General features: G+C 34.1%; 1 protein-coding gene and 1 long non-coding RNA gene across 2 annotated transcripts; one reads left to right on the top strand and one right to left on the bottom strand.

The window, feature by feature from the left end:
* Window positions 1-425: 425 nt before the first annotated feature.
* LOC143178644 (scavenger receptor class B member 1) lies at window positions 426-25,539 on the top strand. The gene is made up of 11 exons (XM_076377425.1): window positions 426-718; window positions 4,412-4,513; window positions 12,912-13,003; window positions 13,089-13,249; window positions 14,030-14,174; window positions 16,230-16,430; window positions 19,352-19,512; window positions 19,847-20,133; window positions 20,675-20,793; window positions 21,372-21,497; window positions 23,138-25,539. The coding sequence occupies exons 2-11, from the start codon at window positions 4,480-4,482 to the stop codon at window positions 23,426-23,428; spliced, it is 1,617 nt and encodes a 538-aa protein (XP_076233540.1). The 5' UTR covers window positions 426-718; window positions 4,412-4,479; the 3' UTR covers window positions 23,429-25,539.
* Window positions 11,771-23,325, bottom strand: LOC143178737 (uncharacterized). The gene is made up of 3 exons (XR_013001847.1): window positions 23,145-23,325; window positions 20,296-20,402; window positions 11,771-12,492 (listed from the first exon to the last, which is right to left on the bottom strand). It is a non-coding gene; the product is annotated as an uncharacterized LOC143178737 (long non-coding RNA).
* Window positions 25,540-25,612: the final 73 nt, after the last annotated feature.

Consider the following 25,612-nt stretch of genomic DNA (forward strand, 5'->3'; position numbering starts at 1 on the left):
GAAGGGAGAAAAATTGTCTAAAGTAAAATCTGATCCCCTCAATATTTTCATACACCTCAGAAAACGATTATCCTCTCTTTCCAACTGTTCTCAAGAAGCAAGGAAGCAGGCACACAATATAGATTCAGATCTCTCAACGTGGACTGTTTAGACCCAAAACGTCGATTTTAACAGAACCACTAAACCAGTCCTGTATCGTGTTTCGCTTCCCCTCCAAAAAAGTGCTCCCGCTCCCTTGCAATTTAGCTCGCAACGCGTCATTCGAGCGCCATCATCATCACTAACAGCGAAGAAAAGAGAAAAGTCAGTGGACGTTGCCATCCATCGGCGTCGTATGGGGGTTAGTGATCAGGAGACGGTATAAAGCAGAGTGAACACAAGACCCGTGCTCACTAATAACAAGATAGAGAGGGAGAGTGTAACTGCAAACGATATATACGTGTCGTGTGAACGGGACAGATACGATTTAGCGGATGCGCGACACCCGTGCTGCATTTCCTCCATTCCTTCGCAATTAGACGAACCAACGTGTCCCAGGCCATCTGGTTCTGCTCGTCGAGGCCCACGACAGTATTTACTCGCGAAAAGACGATGCAAGTGTGAACAGTGTTGTTTCTCGGGCAGTGCTATTAAACTACTTCTCGACGAAAGGAGTTTTTAGTACCAGTGACCGGTACCGGTATTATCAGTCATCGCCACCATATTCTTGTCCATTTCGGTAAGTCTCCCCATGGACTAGAAGTTCATAATTTTAATTCTCGGTGGAACGATCGTCGGAAGCTTCCTTGAAGATTCAAGTAAACGTCGCGCTGGAGAATGAAAGAAGTTAAAGTTCGATAACAGGCTTCTCGCGAGATTAAAAAACTGCAGAAGTGGAAGGACGATTGACAAATATTCGAGTTTATCGACGAATGCGTAAAACGTTGGAAATAATTGTCGTATCGGTCTCTAAGTTCGTCGATACATTCGGAAAATGAGGAAATATGTTTTCCTGTGTTTCTGCTGCGGTTTAAAGAAACTTGATGTTGGGAAAATTCGTTGTGCAGTGTTTTTACTATCCTGGAGTTTCTTTTGCTTCGAGAACTAGTTTCAGGCACTTTCGGTGTGTTCTTAACTTGAATGGTGTACACCATTGTCGAAATCGTTAAGTTTTTAATTTATAATTAATACGCGGAAGAAATGTTAAGCTGAAGTTATTGAAGTCGCTTGCAGAATTTACAAAAGGCCTGAGTTTAATAGAATCGGTAAGAGTCAACAAAGCTGCTTTTGCTGTAGTCAAGCTGCATTTGTTAATTTAAAAAAAAAAACTATAACAGATCCTAGAAAAGTCTACTCTGCTTAAATCTACTTAGGAAACTTTTGCAATATCTTTATGACCATTTTTCCGTGTATCAGTCAAATCAGTTACATCCAAAAAGCAAAAATATTTATATCTATTTATTTTAAATATAAAAAGTTAAATATCAGTCAAATGGCGTTCAAATTTTAAACAATTTAAAAAATGGAGTCTAGTACTTTGCCCTGTGAACGACTCATGTGTGGGGTATATGTAATAAGACTTTATGTGAGGATTTATGAGAGGGAAAAGAACAGAAAAATCAAGAGTCATGAGAATAAATGTCGGAAAATTTCGACACTGTGTGAATGTTATTAAATATGTATGGAGTACAGTCATGTCCAGCTTTGATACCGCTCGAGAGATCTCGATAGATACGGGTGCAGCGTCGTTCTGCATATGCACTCTCTTTCTCCTTATGCTCCCCATATCAATTCAAGCCGCGTACTTAAAGATGACAAGATAGTTCGTTCTGCTTAGGCTACTTAGTTCATTGTGTTCTGAAGAGATCATTCGCGTGCATGTATAGCAAGTGGATCCAGAAGCAAGTAGAAGTTTAAGTAACTATAATTACTATATTACATAAAGTGTTTATTTAATATCTTATTTAAATAATTAAATTTATCAGTATAGTTTAGTCTAATATACTTTAATAATATACTTTATTTAAAGAATTAAATAAAGTGAGTAATATATATCATTCGAATTGTATGATTATATAGTAACAGAAGTATATATTATTTCTTATTGATTCCACGAATAAAAGATATGGAGTAAAAGTGCAATCTATTTTTTCAAATAATTCTTGAACATAAAAATGTTGAATGAGTTCACTGTTCTGTATATTTCTAGGGAATGTTAATTCTTACAAGAAAGAAGCATTATGATAAAAGGAATAAGAGGATTGTAAGCTACTATGCGAAAGCAAGTACTTGCAACTTGAATTAAATTAAATGAAAAATTGTTTTTTAAATTCTCGATAGTGTTTTACTGATATGAGAATCTACAGAATATTTGAGAGAGAGTTAAGAAAGTTTCCATTCTCATACAGCATCTATTTATTTGCATATTTTTAGAATGTTTAAATAGGACATATGTCTACGATCGAAAATGTTTAACAGAGTAGATAACCTTCTGTCATGATTTCTCAATCGTACACTCCTCGTGCATCAAATTCGGCTGACCAAGCATTGAAATCACTAGAGAGATCACGAAGCCACGCGCTGAAAGCAGCACCAGCTTTACGTTCAATGTACTTATAAACATCGTAGCTTCCACAAATTCTTTCGCAAAGTATAATTAGGAGATATTAAAAAATATTAAACTTTCTTTGTTATTCACCTTCATTATTAGACGGCAGATTTTCCATTAATTAGAAATTGTAAAACTATCATATAGACGAAAAAAAATATAACAGCGGTTAAAAAGAAACACATGAAACCTAAAAATATATACTTGATATAAAAGAAGAAAACTTAAGAAAATTTTGCGTGCGTCATTTCACGACCTTCCAATTAATTCATGCGGGATGACAGTCAAAGACGAAAAAGTTGTTCAATGACACTTTTCTTGTGATACAATCAGTAGATGTATTCCGAGAAATCATGAAAAAGAACATTTTACACAAACAGTGACACAAGCCAAATATTGAAATAGAAAATAGACAAATATCACCAAAATATGTTAAACTGTTTGTTAACATTAATAACCTATTGAATTTTATTTTAATCTAAATGCAACTTTCATAAAAATGAATAGTAAATTATCGAAGACTTTGCTATGAATCCCACAATCTATACTGAATAAAAAACATCTAGAAATTTTGGTTAAAAATAGACCTAGCTATTTGATTTATTTATATTTCTCTTTTATTTATTATGTATCTTGAGAATTTTTTATTTTATAGAACTGTGACCACGACAATAAGCGACATAAATATTCAAAGATCAGTTAATTAGCTTGTGGGCCCATAGCATGATACTTCTGCATTATTCATGCGTCCAATAAAAGTTCAGAAGGTACTCCTCAAGTACCTACCTTTTCGTAACGGTGTTGCCGCAATATCAGTGCATCGATTAACATTGCAAATCCATGATACACATTAGCGACGAAGATCTATGTTAACGCGGCGTAAAACGCATTGTCACGTTGTGAGTCACGAGTGCCATTGGTCAAAGAGGAAAAGCGAAGAAATGGAATAAAAATTCAGAAACAAATGGCGTCCCATGTACCAGGAAAAAAGGAGGCGTTCCGAAAAGTGGCATGCAAATACAGTCTAAGCGCCAATAACTTTGGCAAACCACGAAACATCTAAAATCATTGTACTTGCTTTACAGTTAAACACATAAGCGTTTTTGCCTGGCCGAGGGGAATTTTAGTCAGCCTTTACATTGTACAGCCTGTTTGCGTGACGTTTTTTTTACCTTCCTGTCTTATTCATTTCGTGAAAAATAAACGTTCGAATTCCTCTTTAATAGAATGTCCCTTTGCAAACATGTATGATTGGTCACAAAAATCTGCCTACGCTCCATAGTTTGAAATATTTCAAAAAGTAGATTTGGTGACTATAGAATACATATCTATTAAATTCGATAATAAAGGAATATTGAAAGAGGGTTCTGAATATATTAAAATGTAGAAAATTCTAGTGTACCTGTATTTTATAAATTTATCTTAAATTATTAATAGAAAAACAATTTATAGTAGACTATTAAAAGTACAGAGGAAGTTTGTTAACTCTAAAGGCAAGCTTAAGATACGCCCTTATAATCTAAAATATTTTAATGTCACAAACTAAATGAGGATTTTGTGATTCACTGCACACAGATTTCAATTGCTTCACCAACGTGAGCAAATTGAGAACACGTCGTTTTCTTAATTAATTCTGCTACTGGTTAAATACTCTGAACCTACGAAATCGACGTTCAGAATGAAATAAGACATTTTCGTATTTCGATACGAGAAATTAAGTTACGATTTGGTGAAGTCCCAGAAAGTTAAGACAATCCAGTTTCGATAGATTAACATTGAGCCTATAAATAAGCGCAATTTACGATGGACTTATGTCTGTTTCAGGACCTTACAGATCAAGGAGACAAAAAAAGGAAAGAGCCGCATCAAGTTAAACAAATTAGGTCGCAACCATGAATTTCGCAATCCCGCTACAGCAATTCAAAAGTGAGTAATCACTGGCATTTACGACAAGCGAGATTCTAAAGTTTATAATGTTTGAAAAACAATCGCGGAACAGGATTAGAGAAACAGATGAAATATTAAAATTAAAACATCTCTGAACTTTTTCTTTAGTGACCCTCTTTATGACTGTTAACCCTTTTTCCCCATATTCTTTGACGACTAGAAGAAATATTTATATTTTGATCACTTTGCGTGTTAAGTATTCTTACATTTTCAAAACAGTCAAATTCTCGTTCTATTCGATGTTATTTCTTAGCAGTGGCAAACAAAGAACTTAAACAAAATTTTGTAGCCATATGGCTACGTGGAAAGGGTTACGAAACTACCCCTCCTCATGCAGACTTCAAAATAAGTGCTTTTAATTTTAATTAAATTAGGAATTATTGGATCAGGAAATTATACTCTGAATAGAGGGTGTTCAGGCTGGTTTGCATTTTGGACTTATTTTTTTATTATGTTTGTACCACCATTACTGGAACATTCTATATTGCCCCATAAGCCATTTTCATAATTTGTACACTCAGCTTACTTGTTAATAAGAAAACAGAAAGGACTTGAGGGATTCTAATACAGTAACCACCTAATACAGGAAATACAGTAATTGTTTAATAATTCCAAATATATAAAATTAAAAAATTCTTCATAATTTTAATGTAAAGAGAGAGAATATGAATATTATGTCTACTATAAAGTGCACTATAATATTCTGGAGTTAAAGAAGCGCACTTCTAATATAAGATATGAAGAATCTCAATGAATCTTATATCAGCTATCGCGCGATTCGACGTCAAAACAGTGTGAATGCAAATCGTCAATGATTGATAACAGGCTCGCTTACGGCATAAAATAATTTAATGACAAATCAAGGAAAAAAGCTATCGCTCGTCAATTGCACTTGCTGTCTCGTCCCTATTTTTATGTCGCCCATTTGACCATTTGAATTACAAAACTGTATGCACGCCGTCGCATAAAAACTTCATATCTAATGCAGACGCACAGAGTTAAGAGTGACGCGTGGCAAGGGTCGTTAAATCATAAAGTGTAGATTATACGGCGCTATTCTATTCGCTACTTGCTAGCAAATCCATCCTCAATGACTCACGAATCTTACTACAACGAGTACAATATTTACTCGCTATAATCTCGCAATTATTTTCCAGCTTCTATCATTTCCTGAAGCTGTTGTTTAATTTCTCCTTAATTGTGTTCTTAATTCGATTAACACGATTCGTCGACATGATAATTAATTATGCAAATGAATATATTATCTATGAGTCGCAAAATTATAGCGATTGAAGACTGCATAATCTGTGTGGTAATAATTTGTTTGCTTACTTCACTGCCTATTGCTTCATTTTTTTCGAACTGATTTAGACAGCTAGACAGAGAAGTTGTCAGCCAGCAAAATTTATTGCCATAGATTGCATTGAACGAATTCGATAGCCGCGAGTTGTTTTGCGAGTAACGAATAAATTCACTTCTTGTAAACGATGCTTTAAAGTGACGATTAGTGTTATTCTGTCTATATCGAGAAAAGATAATAACTGAATAAGTATTTTATTGTGTATACTGATATGTTGATCGTGTTTAATAAGCGGAAAACAAGATGCACTTGTTCAAGCCAAGAAGTTATGTGCTTTCAGAAAATCATGAGTACGTGGAAAATATTAATATTTTCACTTGCATTCTTGAATAAGATACGTACACTTATATTTACAAGGTTTAGTCATGGAAATTATGTATAGATAATTAAATTTTCATTTTTTCCATCTATTTTGCACTCATAATTTTTGTTTTATTAAATATAATATTTTTTTTCGCTACATTTTGAAAGTTTCGCGTAATTAATATGATGGAATATGGTAATAAAAAAAGGACAGAGACTTGAATTTAAAACACTTCTAAATTTATACAAAGTCCTCATTCTTCTTTAAAATTATCTGAACTGCTGAGGTATTTTTAGCTACGTCTGTGAATTTTAAGGAAGTGTTAAAAAAAAATTGATGCCGTTCTAGATAGATATCTGAAGTGAATCTAATGATTTTTTTTCGACATCATTTACATACATCACTATGAGATACTTGATAAAGAACCTAAATATTTATTTTGACAGACGTGGATTAAATAACTGTTAATGTCAGCAAATGGACATGCTGCTACTGCAAGAAACTATTTATCTAATATGGCAAAGTTCAGCAGAACGTTGGTTTTCGTGAAATAAGCACAATATGTATAAAAATAAGATAGAAATGGAACAAGGAACTAGTTCAGCTTTCGCGAATTTTTTTAGTTTTAAAATAACATCTAAAGACGATACTTGATGATTAATTTCACTTACAGAATATTAGCAGTAATTCATTTTAAAATTTACAAGCGTATATATATTAAATAAAAAAGCTGAAGAGTGGAAATAGAGAAGGATGAACATGTTAAAATTGAAATTCTAAGAAAAACAATTTACTGATATTGGGGTTTATATAAACATCCCTTTTATGAAAAAAGAAACAATTTTTTTTAATGGTACTTGCAACCCTTATTCATTTCCCCTCTTCAATTTTTAAGGACTACTATTACTAATAATACAGAACAAAAAAGCAGTGGTGGTCTAAAGAAATTAGAAAAATGGTATATTTATATAAACATTCAATAAACTTTGATAAGAATTAATATATTAACTCTATAGAAATGTAGGGCGAATACTCCAATCCAATTCTTCAGTTTTCAATTGACCATGATACTCAACTCGGGTAGTTCTTTTATCCAGTCTCGTCATCAAGTTAATTACATGTTTAAGTACTTCGTTAATGCTTTAGTGCATGCAATTCGAGAGGGTCGTCGAAAAAAGTGGCCTCTGAGGGCTCTTAAGCAATTGTAACCTTGACTCTCAAGTTAATGGCTTGTACAGATTGTATCGCGCGAAATCTGAGAACGAACCAAAGTGAACATCGAAACGTATTTCGCCACAGCTGCCTGTGTAGTACACACATATTTTTGCATATCGATTTCATGTACATATTCCGAATTAGCGGATCGTCATGGTCTAAGGGAATATACCACTAGCGAAACTAGACACGGGGCTTCCCGATGATTCCGAGTCATTAGCATATTTTCGTTCACGAACGAGTCGCCCAACAAGGCTGGTGTATGTAGCTGCTAAAAGGTCTCGGTCACCGAACGGCGCCATGATGTCACAACTGCCGAAAGACTCGCGAAAGTTGTGGTTCAAGTACGAATCATCGTACCTGAAGATCTCTTGATCTTGACCCTCGAGAATTCTTTCAACTTCATAACTCTTTCGTCGATTTCCTGCTTTTCTCTTACCGATTTTTAATTTTATTGTGTTATTTCGAATGATTGAGAGATTAGAACTTGCACCGTGAAAGAAGCATTTTTCATTTTGATAAATATGGATTTCTCTCTAGTATCTATTTATGTTCTTTTATTCTTTAAATCAATTATTTTTTAACTAACCCTCTTAATATTTATTTAAAAATAATTAAACATGAATTCAATCTTGTAGTATATACTGTATTTTAGATTTGTTTTATTTGCTATTCTTTAAATTTGCTTGTTTTTAGTAACTATTTTGACTTCAAATATTTTCCCGTCTTATGGTAATTTTCATATGATTTATAATTAGGCGAATGATAAATATTACATATATAATTCATAAGTAAAATGTGAGATTTCTTTGGAAGGCATTAAAATAATTTACAGACCTAATAGAATCTAATATTAAGCACTTTTAGTTTTTGTCAACATCAGTTTCATGCAATATTTTTGCTATCATCAATATTAATGAATTCTTCTGTCTAATGGGAAAATTTTTACATAATAAATTGTATATGGCTAGCAACAATAATCTAGAAAAGTACTGGTTCCTAACATTTCTATGGAATAAAACATGATGACGTTATCATTTTCAATCAATACCCACTAAAATGTCAAGACATTAAACTTACAAATTTACATTTAAATGTCGATGATAATCTTACGTCAAAACTCATTCTACTTTAAAAATTTTCGATGTATTAATTAAATCTATAAAATCTGACGTCTCGAAACCCGTTTCTGAAGAAATATGATTCTTGTAACTAATTAACAGCGAATACTCTACGTATCATTACGTCATCAATTAGTGTTTCTAATGATATAATCACTTTTTCATCAACTTGGACTTGATATCAAGCTGTTATGCTCCTTTGTGTATCTAATATGATAATTGTATCGCATTGTATATCCATCTGTACTGGCATTAGCATACGATGCTTTCATTATAACAATAAAGTACCTATATTGTTTCGACTGTACATACCCGGCAGTGATGCGACACGTGTTATGACTACGTTATACTCAAGAGACAACGTGAACAGAGATGCACTGTAATGTTGTTGCATATTAACCAATCCCATTAGAATAGAAAAATATGTAACTGCCTTGGGAGCGCAGACTGGGTAGACACGAAAAAAATTCACCACGTAGCAAGAACTTTGCTCGACTATTCGTGACTAACTTATTCTTGCTCATACTTCATAAAAGGCAATTACGACAGTGAAGCAAGTCAAAAAGCTGTCCCCAGCTTCGGTGGCTGCAGGCGTGCTAGTTTTTCGTGCGACATATTTCAGAATATTAACGTTCGATATCACACATTAATATTCTGATTTTCGTATCTTGCTGGGCGGAGACGTTAATTGTAGCCTTAATCATTTTTCTCGACTGGCATATTACACATTAATCATAATGTGAAATAAAAACAGTTTCGTCGCTGCAATTAATTAATCGGAGATAACACGTTTTCTTCGTATCTTTGGTAATTCTTAATTTTGATTAAGAGTATTTTCATTTAATCAAAAGGGTTATCGCCCTGTGCTAATACTGTCTTATGGTGTTGAATAAATATTGACAGTTCTTTAGTGAAAATAAAAAGTGTTCACATTATAAATATTAACAGATTTTATGTGTCTGTTGCGTTTCTCATTACTAAGTATCACTGCATTTCCTTAATTACATGGGTACGTTCGAGACTTCATGATTGGTATAATGTATTGCCCTGGAATATTAATGAAATACGTGCAGCTTTTTAACTCTCCCATATATATCAATCTTTTTACATCGATTGACGTGTTTACTCGATAAGGAAAACCAATATGTATTCAAAGAAATGTGTCTAAAAAAATTTATCTTCTAATTAGAACAATTAGCTGATTCTATTTTCCATTCTAAATCACTATTCCTAGTTTGTAAAAACATTGCGATAATTGCGAATAACGTTAAAAGTAGCCTGAAAATATGATTACATAGTAGCAAAAACGCTGAAACGGTCAAATTTTGCAAAAAAAATCGATTTGAAGTAAATGCAGAGTTGTGTATCATCAAAATGAAATGTGGCTACAATGTACAGCAATGACCAGTAATCAATGCAGTAGAACCCAGACCTAATCCAGACCATGATCTCGATCACACATATTAGGTGTGATAATCATGAGAATATAATAGGTCATCAATTTCAATATGAACAGATATAGTACTCTGCTGACAAGATGAGCCCTGGCAACAATACAGATCTATTGGTTTCATGGCTCATCTTGAAACTGGACAAGGATACAGCAGTATTCATGTCTCATGAGAAGTCTCCTGAAAATGCTTCCAATCCTCTGATGCTTTTCAAGGGACTTCTCATGATACACGAGTAATATTTAACCCTTTCTGGCTCACTGATTGCAGACTGAAACCACTTTTTGTAGCTTATTATCAAGAATTTATACTATATGTTTCTATTTTGATTTCCAGAGCCATAAAGGGTTAACGCTAATCTGTCGAAGGCAATAAAACTGGTTACAAAAAAGGTACATCAGGTTTAAATTTAGAGGGATTCCAGATAATCGAGGCCCCTCTCTAATTAAAGAATTTATCGTGAGAAACCCTTCTATTAATCAACGTCTGAAAAGATTCTAAACAAGATAAAATAAACTGTACATTCCTATGCAAAATCGTCTAATACGAAAAACATGTACCGTTCGTTTCCAGCGCCACAGGTTTGGAGCGCCCTTCATTATTACTGAAGCACTTTGGTACAAAAACACTTTCATAAAGTAGTGCTGCCTTTTTGTCAAATAAGTACTGCCTTGACTTTCAATTTCTAATTGCAATGAAATTCAGTTTAATCACTATTGTACAACAAAATAGTATTTTTAATACATTCATTTACCAAAGCAAAATTGTAACATTTCTTAATCTTCCACCTGTGCATATAGAATGCAGCAATCTACTGAATTTCAATCTTCTTCATTCAAACGAAATCAAATGATTGAACCGTAGGAGCTAATCGTAAAACTCGATAACCGAAAGCTGCTGTAAAAGGTTCATCGAAGGAAATTTCCAAATGACAAATCAGAGTCATCTCGAGGCTCAATGTTACACAATCGCCATGAAATCCTTGTAAAGATACCGTGACTGAAAGTAAAAGTCAATACCAAACAGCCAGTGAACCGGCGCCCCGCGATAGCATGTGACAATTTCTCGCGGTTTGCCCAAAGACCGGTATGAAACCAATGATTTCAATCGTAAACAGGTCCCCTTTAATGATTACTTTTCACATAATGCCGGATTCGGGTTAAGGTGAATGGCTATCCGTGAATCGCGCCAGCCTACCACAGGGTGGGTATGATTGACGTCCAAGTGCATGTCGAATTAATTCCAGGAACATTTTGAAACACCTAACTGGGGATTTTTTGCTGCGAAATGTATTCGTGTGTCTGCCATTTTAATAGCCTGACACCGTGTATTCGAAGAAACTGTACATTCGAATGAATACGTTAATAGTGATGTGAGACTACCGATGACTAACGTACCAACTTCTTTCTTTTACTGAAAAAATGTAAATGACAGATCTTTGAAAGAAGCTGTAGGTAATTAATGAAGAATAATAAAATAATATTTGCGTGACTGTTGTTTTTCTTTAGTGTGAGTTTCAAATTAGAAAAAAAAAACTATAAAATACTTAATTACATAAGCCATAATAATGGCGTTGGCAGTTATACTGTTAACGAAACGAATAATTGATTGGAAATTCATAAATCGTTTAACGCTTCAATACATAGGTCAAATCACTTTGCACATTCAAGTTCAATGCAAATTTCATGGCTGACCCCTTTGGGACACAAGCGTGAATAGCCAGTGATAGTCGTTATCTGAATAGCAGCTAATCTTTAACCCAGCAGTAATAAAAATTGTATTTTTATTCATCACTGTTTATTATTACATAACAATAAAAAAGCAATACTGGAAACATGTGCAAATGCTTTGCGAGAAATTGTTAGTATCATACATCTATTGAAACTGTAAAATGGTAATAATAATATCCTAGTGTTTCTGTCGCAAATAGTTAAGCAACACATAATCGTGAATATGAATCGTTTGCAAATTTTCATCGTTAATAGAAGACTCAGACCTATAATTTCTGTAATAATCCGGAAGATAAAAATCTGCACTAATTAGTAGATACAGTAAAATTAGAAATCTGTATTTCTTTGATGATAATTTGAATAATTGCTTTCATTCGTAACATTTTCAGTGAAAATGTAAACGATTCGTTTGAAATTATTTATTCACAATCTCATTATAATCCTCAAACGCAATAAATCTCTCCCTCAGAAACCGATATAAAGATATCTTACGATGCAGCGCTGTTTTAAATCCAATGTGACAAGATTACCTGCTTTCTCAAGGTATGCGAGGTTTTCATTGAATCAACAATAAGTCGGTCAGTTTATAATATTGCGCCGACCTTAGAAAATCCACGTTGAGGTATACCACACCATTTTCACACATTAAAGAAGCAGTGATTGAATCAGCAACCTTCGTACCCTTATGTTCTATTATCTTTTACGAGAAATTGAGTCCACAGGACGGCGCTGACGTAACTTCTTATGGCACTTTTAGAATAACTTTATCTGCCCGATCTGAAATGGAAATTTTGCCCATTCGATGAAATACAGTAGCAAATTTGAATTTGAAAGGTAACAAATATCTTGAGGATATAATAATTAATGTTCAGTTATTTTACTTGGATCAATCATTTTGATTTCTTAATGGATTCGTTGAAACTGTTAAAAAATTTCCTGTTTGTTATCTTTTCTTCATAACTGACTGAATTTATAAAAAATATTTAATGACCGAGGAATTCCGAGATATGAATCAATTTATGCATTCAAGGTGAGAACGATTTATAAACTTTCAAAGAGACAGTTCTACGACAGGGAAGAGAAATGCAGATATACTGAATGTCACTCTAAATGAGAGATATATTCCTTGACAAGTAGTTACTATATCAGAGGTAACGAGGAAAATGATTCTTAATTATTGTTCTTCTGTATTCCAGAATGTATAATACTCCTCTTCCTGGGGATCATTTCCAGCGTCTTAGCTTACGCCATATATGCAATTAATCCTGTGGTTAGGATAACCCAATATGTAAGTGACAGGAATATTACGTAAATATTACATCTTTAACATGCTTGCAATCGTTTATAAATACCGTATTAACTGTGTTTTCTAGAAATTGGAAATGACACCAAATTCACTAATTTTCAATCTATGGAGGAAACCACCTATCGATGTTTTCATCAAGGTTTACATATTTAACATTACCAATAAGGATGAGTTTCTCAGTGGTAAAGAGAAATTGAGAGTCGAAGAAGTTGGCCCCTACGTGTATCAGTTAGTATAATTGTATATTATAATCATGAAGTACACCTAAGTTCTAGAATATTTAATTAATTCAGCACTTAAGTATCAGAATATTCGACTAGATTAATATCCAAATTCAGTGCTATCAATTTGAGCATGTTGGTACACAAATATACTGGTATTTAAGTACATTGATACACTTTTAAGTAAATTGGTATTAAAGTGAACTGATGGTACCTGATTCCTGATACCCAATACTTGGTATCTGATACCTGACACCTAGTACCTAGTATCTGGTACCTAGTAGGTATTATCAGTGATCTAGTACCTAGTGTCTGTTATCTAGTACCCAGAAATCCCTAGTACCTAATATCTGTTACCTAGTACTCAGAAATCTCTAGTACCTAGTACCTAATATCTCTTACCTAGTACTTACAAATCCCTAGCTCCTAGTACATAACACCTGGTATCTAGTACTTCACGCATAGTGCCTTGTACCTAGTACCTACTATCTAGAGTCTAACACAATGCTTACTGCTTAGCCCCTAGCGCCTGATGTCTAATGTCTAGTACCTAATACCTAATACTGACAGCATGATATCTTATATTTAGTACCTACTGCCTAATATACAGTATCCAATGTCGTACACAAATGCTGAAATACGTTTGAACGCAAAACATCTGACAATGAAAGTCAGTCAGAAGTATCTGCATACTAGAAAGTCTGAATATCTAAATACCCAGCTGTATTATATATACTTCGAATTTTACAAAAGCTTCGGCGCTTAACAATTACAATTTTATTTCTAGAGAAATATTGGAAAATCACAATGCCACATTTCATCCCAACAACACAGTTTCGTACATCCCAAAAAGAACTATAGTGTTCTCACCGAATATGTCAATCGGCGATCCTGAAAATGACATGGTACACGTCCCAAACATTCCTATGTTGGTAAGTCAATCATTCATTCGATAACGCTTCTGTAATCCAAGACTGATGAATGTATCGATAACGTTCATATGCCTGTCATAACAGTCGTTCGTTTAAGTACCAGAAGTCATTCATAACACAAAAATTACTCTTAACGCAAAACTTCGATGCACGTTGAAAGGTCATCGATTGCATTTATTATATTTCCATGCAATAAATATGAGATTATGTCACGTGGAATCTCAATAACACATGGCTATATGTTCAGTCTGCAATCATTTTTCAGAACTTTTTCAACAAATATTAATCATAAAGAAAGAAAATGACACGATATACTAATGAAATCAATGAACACTATACTAAATGGTGTCTGAAAGGCAAATTACATATAATTCATTAATTAACCAGCTCATTCCAACTACATATTTTATCGTTATCTGATAGGAATTCTGAAAATGCTTCGATATCATTATACGAATCATTTACAGATATACATCTCGCGCGATGATTTTCTTTCATTCGGTATAATTAACGAATGAGTTACAAAACAAAACAAAGGATTCACGATTAAAAAGGAACTGAGCATGGGAAATTACATTGACTCCAATTAACCGTGCGGAATGCAATAAGCTCTATCTGTAATAACATGCTGATTACGCATTCGCTGTTACGATTACCACACGATGACAACCCCGAACATCCGACGTCGCGTTTCATTGACAATCGGCGATGTAATAATTTCGTAGTGCATGAAAGTCATCCTATCACGGTATTAATAGATGCACCCAAGGTTTCCTTCCTCGATACGCAATTAATCGGAGGACTTTTTTTCGCCCACGAAAAAGTGACAGTAATGACACGCTCTTACCAACAAAGAATACATTCACGTAGGATAAAACGATTCGAATCGCTTGAAACCATTAATGCCGGAAATGTGTTGATTACGGGAAATAGTATCGATGATTGTCCAGCGCGATAGTAGTATAAATAGAATCCTCTGAGTGTACTATATTATCATAACTGCGTTAAAAAATTGTTGTTTTGAAATGACCTGCAATTACGGGGAACTCCTTAGCATTTTAAAGAAGATCTACGCCCAACGGGCGTGCAAACTTGTATTTTCGATTACTAAGCGAATTGTCTAACGTAACAATTATTCTTTCTTTTGGATTTCACACGTCACTTCATTTTTATTGTATCGACAAGTTGACAGCCTGTATTTCGACATGCAAAAAATCGCGTATAGTCGGTGAAAGAAGGCTATTATTTATGAAAATGTTTGTAATAAACGTTACAGGCTGATTCATATGTTCAGTTTTAACAGGGATTCCTTGAAGAGGCAATTTATAGTGAATTATAAATTAAATTAAAGGTTAATAAAAAATAAACGTATTCATTGCTCGAATTAATATTCACGTCTTGAAACATTTTTTCTCGTCGCTCCTCGTCATGTAAAAAATGCTTCACGAAAGAGGAAGATTTTAATGTTTAGCTTAGGCATTAAAAAATAAGTTTTATTATTCAAAAGCATGAAATAACATTCAGCTTAAAAAATCATTGACCCCATGCTAGCTTCTAAAATATATTCCACTTTCCTGGCTCCATCGTACTAATATTATAACTAAGCTATATATAAAAGTAGACTAATCATATTTGAGAATTCGTGGTCCAAGTCGACTTTCCTATCGACCTAAAAAATGAAACTACTTTTACCGTATCCATGCAAATATTTTAGATAAGCATACTTATAATTTAACTAATGTTAGTTTTCTAAATTTTAAAATCTGTGTCTACAGTCTGCTAGTCACGTTCCAGGTGACACAGATATGATAATGGGATCCTGGAGACCCAGAAACTTGCGCCACGAAAGTACATTAACATTATAGTATTACTTCAATATAAGCTCATAATTCACAGCAAACGCGTTTGCCTTCGTACACTCTCATCCAGAACATTACGCTAATAGTATGCCATCAGCATTTTGAGCTGACCTCAAAAACATGTCTCTTGCTAGTGAATCGAGGATCTGCATATAATAACTATTCTCATAATATTTTTGAATGTCCATTTTGGCAGGGTATCTCATCATCGCTACACGACGCAGGATTCTTCGTCAATTACCCTTTGACTAGTCTGATCAACTTTTTGGACAGCAAACCGATTTTGAATATAACAGTCCACGACTATCTGTGGGGCTACGAGGACTCCCTAGTGCGCATGGCCAGCAGCGTTGTTCCGAATTTCATCAACTTCCGCAAGTTCGGTCTCCTCGACAGAGTGAGTAATTTATTCGTTATTGTACAGTGGAGAAGAAAACGATTCGACTCCCTGGAAAACAACTTAGCGATGCTATGAGTAGTTGAATTATTCTAGACTCGTAATTAGAGTATAGAAAAAAAAGGAAAGGAAAGAAGTTGTATCGCGGGTTTGATGCACGATAGATGTATATCCAATCAATATCTGACACTACTGCGTCACAGTTTCTTGAAATCCATTCAACGTGCGTTGACAAGAGCATAACAAGCGGTCGTGAAAAAACCACGACGTTAGAAATGATGATAATGAGAAGACGTCACGCTTAGTTCCCCTATTTTGCGAACTTGTGCGCAAATAAATTTGTCCAGAATATGCAAAACAGGAAAGGTAAAAATATCTTACAACCGCCAGGAATTTAATGGCAAGGTGACACCTAGAAAAACGAAATCTTGTATAAGCAATGGCAGTGAAAATTCGGAGCCATAAAACGTAGCCATAAATGAAAACAAGGTCCTATTGTCGACTTCAGTGGATGAAGCTAAAAGTCAAGTGAAAATTAATTGCAGCCATTTGTCTCGTTTGTACAACACTGGGACTATAAACCCCTAGTAGGCATATTTCTCAAAAGGCGTATAAATCTGTTTACTACCTCGATTCATTTTTGACTCGGAGTTTTTTCTAGAGTTAGCTTATCTTCGTAGGAACTTATTAAAAGAAATTACTAAACATATGTTGCTTTGTGTGGTGACAGGCAGGAAAAATGTAGGACAAATGAGGAATGTTTTTCTGTATTATCAGAATCCTATAAAGAAGTAATAAAGTCTTGAATTTAATTACTCGAAGATTATCGAACTAATGCAAAGTGACGAAGAAGACTTGCGAGGCTAATTATAATTCTAATATCGAATAGAAATTGCATCATTGAATTTTTATACTCGCAAACTTCTAGAAATAACGTTCACTTCTTAATGACTATTTTTTGTTAACTTGTAAGACTCATTTACAAAATATATATCAGCAACTAACGTTGCTCTTTAATTTCTGGAACGATTTGAAGATTTAAGATCTTCTAAGTTTTAAAATATCCAAATTTCTTGATTCTTAAATCAACAAATGTATGAAAAAGATATACACAGTAACTTCAATTGCTAATATTATGTGCACTATAGATTTATCATACGAAGCCAAAAGTGGATTTCACTGCAATCGACTGCCAGGTTTTACTATCTAGGAAAACATAAAAAAAAGTGAATGTTACACTTAGCGACTTCTCGACAGCGAAGGGAAAAAAATTTATTATTACTATCTTTATTGCACAGTATACAGTGTGTAGCAATGCAAAATATGCATCTTATTACGCAAAAGACGAAGTTCAATTAGAAATTTGCTGCTATTACAGTTCACCCCACTTCGTTCCTATTGAAATTACCTAACTAAATCCTCAATTAAAATGCCTACTAATTAAAAAGTCCTTCACCAATAATTAATACACTCATTAATCTTTCTGATGGCAATCAATTTACATCTTCTTAATTTACATTAACTTCGACATCAGTAATCTGAGAATTACAAGGCAAGTAGTCGATTCTGTTCATAAAAAATGCACACATTCATGACATCCATTATAGCATAAACACCATTAAAAGCGATCTACCTAAGGCACCAAGAATTTAGAACGCATGCGGAAAACTGAAGGGAAAAAAAAGAAAGGACAATCGCGAGAATTGATCGAAGATAGAAGCGCGCGAGTCTTAAATCACAAAGTTGACGCAAACTCGCGAGGTACAGTCGGCGCATATTGCGCACTAATCCGTCCTCGTTCAAAAAAGTGAAATAGAGGGAAAAAAAAAGGAAAACAGAAAAATATACCGGTTATTGACACAACTAACTAACCTTGTCCACGCGCGAATCGTACAAAATCATTTCAAGTATCCTGTTGCTAAACTTCCACGCGCCTTTGCAGCGGCCACCACACACGATACCCTAAAGCCGCGTACCCACTTGTCACGCGATACACAAACATTCTCAATTGTACCTTACACGAATTTTTCTTTATATCTTCTCGAGATATTCTTCGAGTCACTACGTCGATATATTTTCATGAATATCTTTCGTTTTTACCAGGATAAGAATTCATATTCCCAAATTTTCGTGAATGTGTTTGAATGCTTGATCGAATCAGTGAACACCTGGCTTAATATGCAACACCAGGGAAACGCGACATAGCAGCTCATACATAGATGCATATGCGTGCACCGACCGTCCCCCGAACTGTCGACAGTTTTCGCAATTATCCTCAGCCACTGATCCTTTCACTGTTCCTGCATGCGTTTCAGGGTTCATGGGGTTAGTGTCAACGACTCTTAGACGCACAAAAAGCGATTATAACACATTAGCTATTCCCTGGACGTTTAGCAAGATTGTTTTTCAAATAGCAATTTGAATGGTCCTCAGTGTGGACTCAGGCCTGAACCACTCGGTTAAATTAGTTACTAATGATAGATCTCCTGGAGTTGTTATTAAGTTGGGTAACGAGCTAGCTCATAGCTATTTGATAGATTTTCTAGATAGTTGTATTATTAGGAAAGAGTTATTAGTATGGTCCTTGAATATTTGCTCTGTGGGGTACAAAGTGTCCTGTGGAATTAGCTTGAAGACATGAAAATACTGAAAAAGATATTTAAATATTTATTTTATGGATGTAATTTTGTTTCGAAGTCGTGACAGGTTGAAATTTTATCCAATCTCGTTGGAATCTTCTGGATAGCCGTTTTTTACCTATAAAATAGGAATCCGAATTTTTATCGGAATTTTGCTGTAGTTAGAATGCAAATAACTGAGACTTTATTGATCAAGGCCCTATTTGTATATACATATATAATATAATTTGTCAACGTGTGGTTTCTCTGAGCCGAGAATAAAAAATTGTACCTCCTATTTAGATGTACGATGAAGGGGAGAACATCGTTTTTATGAACGTCGGGAAAAATAAGAATATGACAGACGAAAATGGACGTTATTTGAGTATCGAATCATATAATGGAAGCCCAGGAATGCATCAATGGGGATATCGCGACGCAGAAGGAAATGAAACGTATCCAGAGTAAGAATACTCTTTGATAAGAATTAAAGCAATTAATAACTGTCTCTTTTTTTTTAAACATGTTTTTACACTGACACTAGAGCTACTAATGACAACTGAATTAGTATTCACTTTCAAATTACTGATAATTTGAATTCAAAGTGAAGCATAAGCACGTTCTTAAATAATTTATCTCGATTTCTGTTTTTATTAATTTAAGAATTAAAATTAAAAAGCTTAGTTATTTTGATTATCTTGGTAGTTTTAGTACCCAAAGCCATTCAAAAATAAAGATTATTACGAATTCTGACAAAATTCACTTTTTATGTTAAATAAACACTGGATAATGTTACAGAAACACTATTTGCAATACCATCAAAGGAACCACCGAAGGAGAATTATTCCCAACAAATTTGGACGAACATGCCACGTTCAGGGTGTTCAGGAAAGCGTTCTGCAGAGCGATACCAATCGTTTTCCAAAAGAAAGTGATAACAGAGAGCGGACTCGAAGGATTTCTCTACTCTATGCCAGATGATTTCCTGGACCCACCTGACATGAACCCAGATAACGCATGCTATTGTCGAAACAAAAAGAAGTGCCTCAAGAAAGGACTCTCCGACATGACTCCTTGTTATTACAGTAAGTATTTCTTTCATTTTATTCATCAAATTTAATTCTAATATTAATATACTCAAAATTTGACCCCTTTATCTACGTAGCTTATTAAAAAAAATATTTTCATATATTTTAAAAAATCATGTTATATAATATTTAAAGAATTTCTGAATAAAAAAGACTCACCGTACGTTGATTTCCTCCTAATTAAAAGCCACCGTGTTCTCCAAGTAAATATCGCATTCAGCGCGCCAAGCGAAATGAAGGAAGCTCAGTCGCAAGCGTCCACTAGACTGAAACAAGATTAAATGTCAAAGTTTGAACTTTATAAGGAATATAGTTCATGACCTGATATTTCGTGCAGAACAATTAACACCTTTGATTAAACAAAGTTTGGCCAAAAACTTTGTGTCGAACTTTCCCTTTCGAGTAGAGAATCGCCACAGAGATATAGTAATAAAGATAGATATTGAACCCCAGATTTTTTCTAAGATGAAATCCTAAATTAGAGAAACGAGGAAGTACAATTATAATTAAGTACAATTTAATTGATCTCTGTTCACAGATATCCCAGCAGCGATGTCTCTGCCGCATTTCCTCAATGCTGACCCGAGTTTACTTGAAGGCGTTGAAGGTCTCAATCCTGACCTTGAGAAGCATAAAGCGAAAATCATTTTGCAACCGGTGAGTGACTCTAGGAAGAATGATCGAACTATGATAAGGGACATTACAGCTCAGAGCTATTCTTACAAGAAATTTACGCCCCACTTTAACTATCTTTCTCTTACCATAAAAACATTTCGTTAGCTATGATCTAATAGTTCATTAAGGTCTACAAGAAATGGATTTATCCGTGATACGCAATCTACCACACCTCATACTTTTTCTCTAACTTTGTCGTTGAATTTTAAAATTCATGTTGGCATTCGCAACAGAAACACCTCGGGGTTCTTATTAAGAGCACATTCTTCGTGACGAGAGTTATATATCGTTATGTCTTTCACAAGGAAAATCGAATGCATTTAGAAGCTGTTTAGGCTACTAGTTAGGAACTTAATCGCTATACGATAATACCTAATAACTTGATACTACAAAGTATAATCTCTTAATCTTATTAAATATTAGCGAGGTTGTGAACCCCCTAAGTCATCCTTTATACATCCTGAGTCGCGCTCAAAAAAAGAGATTATGGGATTTATATAAAATTCTTGCCTTTCCAAGTCGCATTTCTCGTCGATTACACCTTGTCTTATTTTTCGCAGACGATTGGCATGCCAATAAACGTGAACTCAAGGATACAGATTAACCTCGTCATGCAACATACGGTCTACAATAACAGAATTAAAGCCTTCAACGACCTGACGGTACCATTATTTTGGAGCGACCTGGTGAGTACCGAAATTACTTGAAATTATATTTGGACGTCGATGGAAGTTTATTTAATCGTTTCCAGTTACACCCTTTATCACGACCGGATGTGATCGTTTACAATTTAAATAACGCAGACATTATCTTGATGCTACTAGTTATATGAGCTAGGTTAACTACTTGTCCTGGTTGGACTTTGTATTGTGGATTTAACAAAAAAGCTGTCCACGGAAAAATTCCAGGCAAAACGTGTTTGATTCAAAGAGTACAAACGCAAAGAGCATATCTCGAGGTCAAGCTCAGTCTTTTTTATCGCAAATTAGACGTTGCATCTTTTTCTTCGCAAAATTACACTCGTTTGTCAAGCCAGTTTTCCAAGGATGTAACAAATTGATTATAAAGAAGCAGAAGACTGAAACACCTTTGTCCTAGTGGGGTAGTAATACCGAGAATATGTTCAGAGTCAGTTCACGGTACCCTTGAGATCCCTAACTACCTTATACGAGTCACTGAACTCTTCTTGTATACGATTCAAGATTCCATGTAAAGAAATGAAGCTGACCTTGAGGCTTTTTGTCTCCACTTAAAAAGCAAAATCTCCAACTGAACTTACAGGCCCAATCAAAATCGAACGTGTTCTGATTACATATCTTCTCTCACCGCCTTCAAGCTTCAGGAATAATCTTTTCGTCGTAAACGACACCCGATGCATCGTTTACATGATTTACGCTTTAAGATAAGAGCACACGGAAGATGGAAACTCACAAGCCTTACGAATTTCATTTCATGCGACAGACATTCTTCAATACCTAATGCATACAACGTAATTTTTTTAATCACAGTCTTCTACGTCTTTCATGCCTAACTATTGTACCAATTATAAAAAATAGTTGCATAACAAGTGGAGCCCCTTATTCTGAAATTATTTAACAAAAAATTGATTAAACCGGAATTACTAAGCTTAAATTATCTGATACCAGTTCTATTCGGACAAAAATCATAATTAAATTGCAGTAACAACAAGATAATTGCAGTGCATACAATTTAAAAATATTCTGCCCATTTAAATAATTTATATCACCACTTTGATCGTAAATAAAATTCACGATTTAGTAACAAATAAATCGTAAATGAAACTCTGACCGTATATAATTTCAAACTAGATCCAGCGAATATAACAATGAAGCTGTAACGAGGAAATACTGTACTGTAGAGCTTCCCAAACATTTATGAGCTAACCCACTTTCAAAAATGACAATTTTTCGCGACCCACTTATCAGAAAGTGCTAATTTCAAGTGAAAAATACTTTGCTACATAGTGTAACATTAATAAGAATTTATAAGTGATTCCAAATTTTTGGCTTGTTCCATATAGCACAGGGACGTTTTAAAAACGTCTTGAAGACATCCAGTAAAGTCCTAAAAATGTCCAAAAAACGTCTTTAAATAATCAGTATGTCTTTAGGGTGCCTTAAATGACATTCATAAGACATCTTAAAGACGTTCAAACAAAAAATAGACGTCTTCGACACGTCGTGTGCTATCTGGGGTAGTAGACATTAAACACATTCCATTCAAAATCTGCTCGTGGCCCACACTTTGGGAAAACGTAGACTGATAAATTTCCCTCTAAACTATAACGAAACAAATTTGTTTACAGTACATACCCACACCATCCAGCGATATAATGCTCATCCTAAGGCTGGTGCTTCAAGTTCTACCAATGGCCCAGACAGTGTTAATCTGGTTACTGGCAATTGCGGGTGTCACGATGGTCATGTTATCGATACCAGCCATGCTATGGACCCTCAATCAGTCGCAGGAACCACTCACATCTGAGAGAAGAGACAGCACCGACTTAAAAATACCCCTGAATTACGGCCAATACACGACGATACGTATTTTACCGGCGATCAAAAAGATCACGTCAAAAACGGACCTGTTTAGTTAACCAGACGCCACGACAGTACTAACGAAACTTAAATGTCAACGTCAGTACGTTCAAAGCGAGCAGAAAAATGTTTTTGTATTTCTAACGAAGAAAACTATAGAGGAAAGACGAGAGATATAGTATTCGAACGTGTTTGTTCTCGCGGGGAGAAATGGTGTCTGGTGCTCTCACCTACTTTTAACCTCCTCGGAATACATGGAGGAAGGTATTCTGCGTACGGTACACATTCAGGGTTTCGCGCTAAAAATATTCCCTTTATGGATCGATATTATTCTTACAGGACGTTGTCGCGTTGTGCTTTAACCCTTCTTCGATTCTAATTCATTTTTAAATCTCCCGCCATTTTCTTAATGGTAATAATAAATACGTCAGGATTGTATAAACCATAGTTGAAGTTTTAGTGAAATAGAATACGAAGTATTAAAAACGATAAATATGGTACAAAAATATAACATAATTATCAGCCATTGTGAACCTAACCTAGATTTGTGAATTGATTAATTGAGATCGGTATTATTGGTATGCTATAACTGGGAATTATAGTTTTAGAAGAATTCATGACTATCGGTTTGTCAGCAGAATACAACGGTTTCGTAGAGAATAGCTTTGTAGTGTAGCTGCATTCAAGGTTAAACAACTCTCTCTGCTTTCCTAATTAGATTTTTTTAAGAATCATTAAGACCCCACGCGAGTCATTAAGGTTTAAGTTCGGTGTGCCAAACAGCTTGGGCTTCCAACCTTGGCTGCTTCTTAAAAGTGGCTATTTATTATAGTAATTGTATGACTACATATACATGTATATTTATAATAGTTATTATAAACGATTATTTGTTCAAATACCCCTTGACAAAATCTAAAAATTACCCTTTCTTGAATAATGCCTTAGAAGCATTGAATACTTCTTAAACTTAATGGATCTGATGTATGATCCACGTAGTACGAATACAAATACTTAATCAGCAATCGTTATTATCATTAAGAAAATTTCAGCGACGGGAATCGCACAAGGGTTAACGATAAATTTAAATATAAATTATACGACACTATGTATTTTATCAATATTGTTCTAACTATAAACTGTGTTATAAATGTTTAAATTAATGTAAAAATTCCAAACTGAAGGAAAATGAACGTTATTGTGTATGTTTATGTGGATAGAAGAATGTAACGCGTGTATTTTAATTCATTTCACTCCAAGATAGTCGTTAATATTGCGATTTAATAGTGACAGAAAAAATCTAAAACTAGTAACTTACGTTTTAATTTGGTTTTCCATTTTGCAATGCTCTTTCGTCAGAAACGTTAGTTGCCTTAACAAATTTTTGCTCTCTACTCCAGTAGGTTCCGAAGTCCCGATTTGCAATACCGGAAATGCTCACCTCGTACTTATATCAAGCAAACGTTTTTTGTTTACTTTTATATTTCGTATTCAGTTTTGTTTTTTTTCAGCAAGGGTATTATTGCACTAGTTCTAATTTCGTAGGAAATATAAGAATCGACAAAGTATTCTATTTTATTAAATACATCGATTAGTGAAAGTCTACGTTTAAAACACAAGAGTATCTCGACCTTGTACAACGTAGTCCTTTCAAATATTGACTTTGTCTATCGAAAATACTTTAGGTAATTATCTAGATGAATAGACTTAAAATTTGCTCACTTTTTTATCTTTCAAATTATTTATTTAGAAATTGTTATTTATGAGCTAATTTTGATAACGTAGTTAAAAAAAGTTGATATTTTTATAGCATTTTGGGTTAAAAGTTTCTAAACTGCAATACGTATAACCTTTCATTTCATGCGATAAAATTAATTTATTATCATTTTCTTTAGTTGCTATGAATTCTTTATAAGGAATTGTTTTAAAAAAGAAATAATAATCTAATAATTATTAAAAATTTTAGAGATTTATATCTCATGATTCCTCTGTATTTCTATACCAACTTGTTATTCCAATTATAATGAACAACATAATCATTTTATTGTTTCATCATCTTCATTACCAAAAATTTCATTCATACCACGTTTCATTTACAAGTCACAAAAGCGTAGAATTAAAGTTGCAGTTGTACAATTTATAAGCATATGTTGATAAAAAATACAAATTTCATAATAAAATTTTAAAATACAAAAATATTTAGACTTGTATTGGAAGTTATCCTATTACAATTACTTAATTATACC

Source organism: Calliopsis andreniformis, chromosome 1 (assembly GCF_051401765.1).
Source record: "Calliopsis andreniformis isolate RMS-2024a chromosome 1, iyCalAndr_principal, whole genome shotgun sequence".
Lineage (NCBI taxonomy): Eukaryota > Metazoa > Arthropoda > Insecta > Hymenoptera > Andrenidae > Calliopsis > Calliopsis andreniformis.

Bases quoted from the DNA above. Each gene is read 5' to 3' on its own strand.
- LOC143178644 (XM_076377425.1), top strand. From the start codon at position 4,480: ATGAATTTCGCAATCCCGCTACAGCAATTCAAAA. The intron at 14,175-16,229 runs GTAAGTCAATCA...CCATTTTGGCAG, and splicing joins TCCCAAACATTCCTATGTTG to GGTATCTCATCATCGCTACA. The intron at 19,513-19,846 runs GTAAGAATACTC...ATAATGTTACAG, and splicing joins GGAAATGAAACGTATCCAGA to AAACACTATTTGCAATACCA.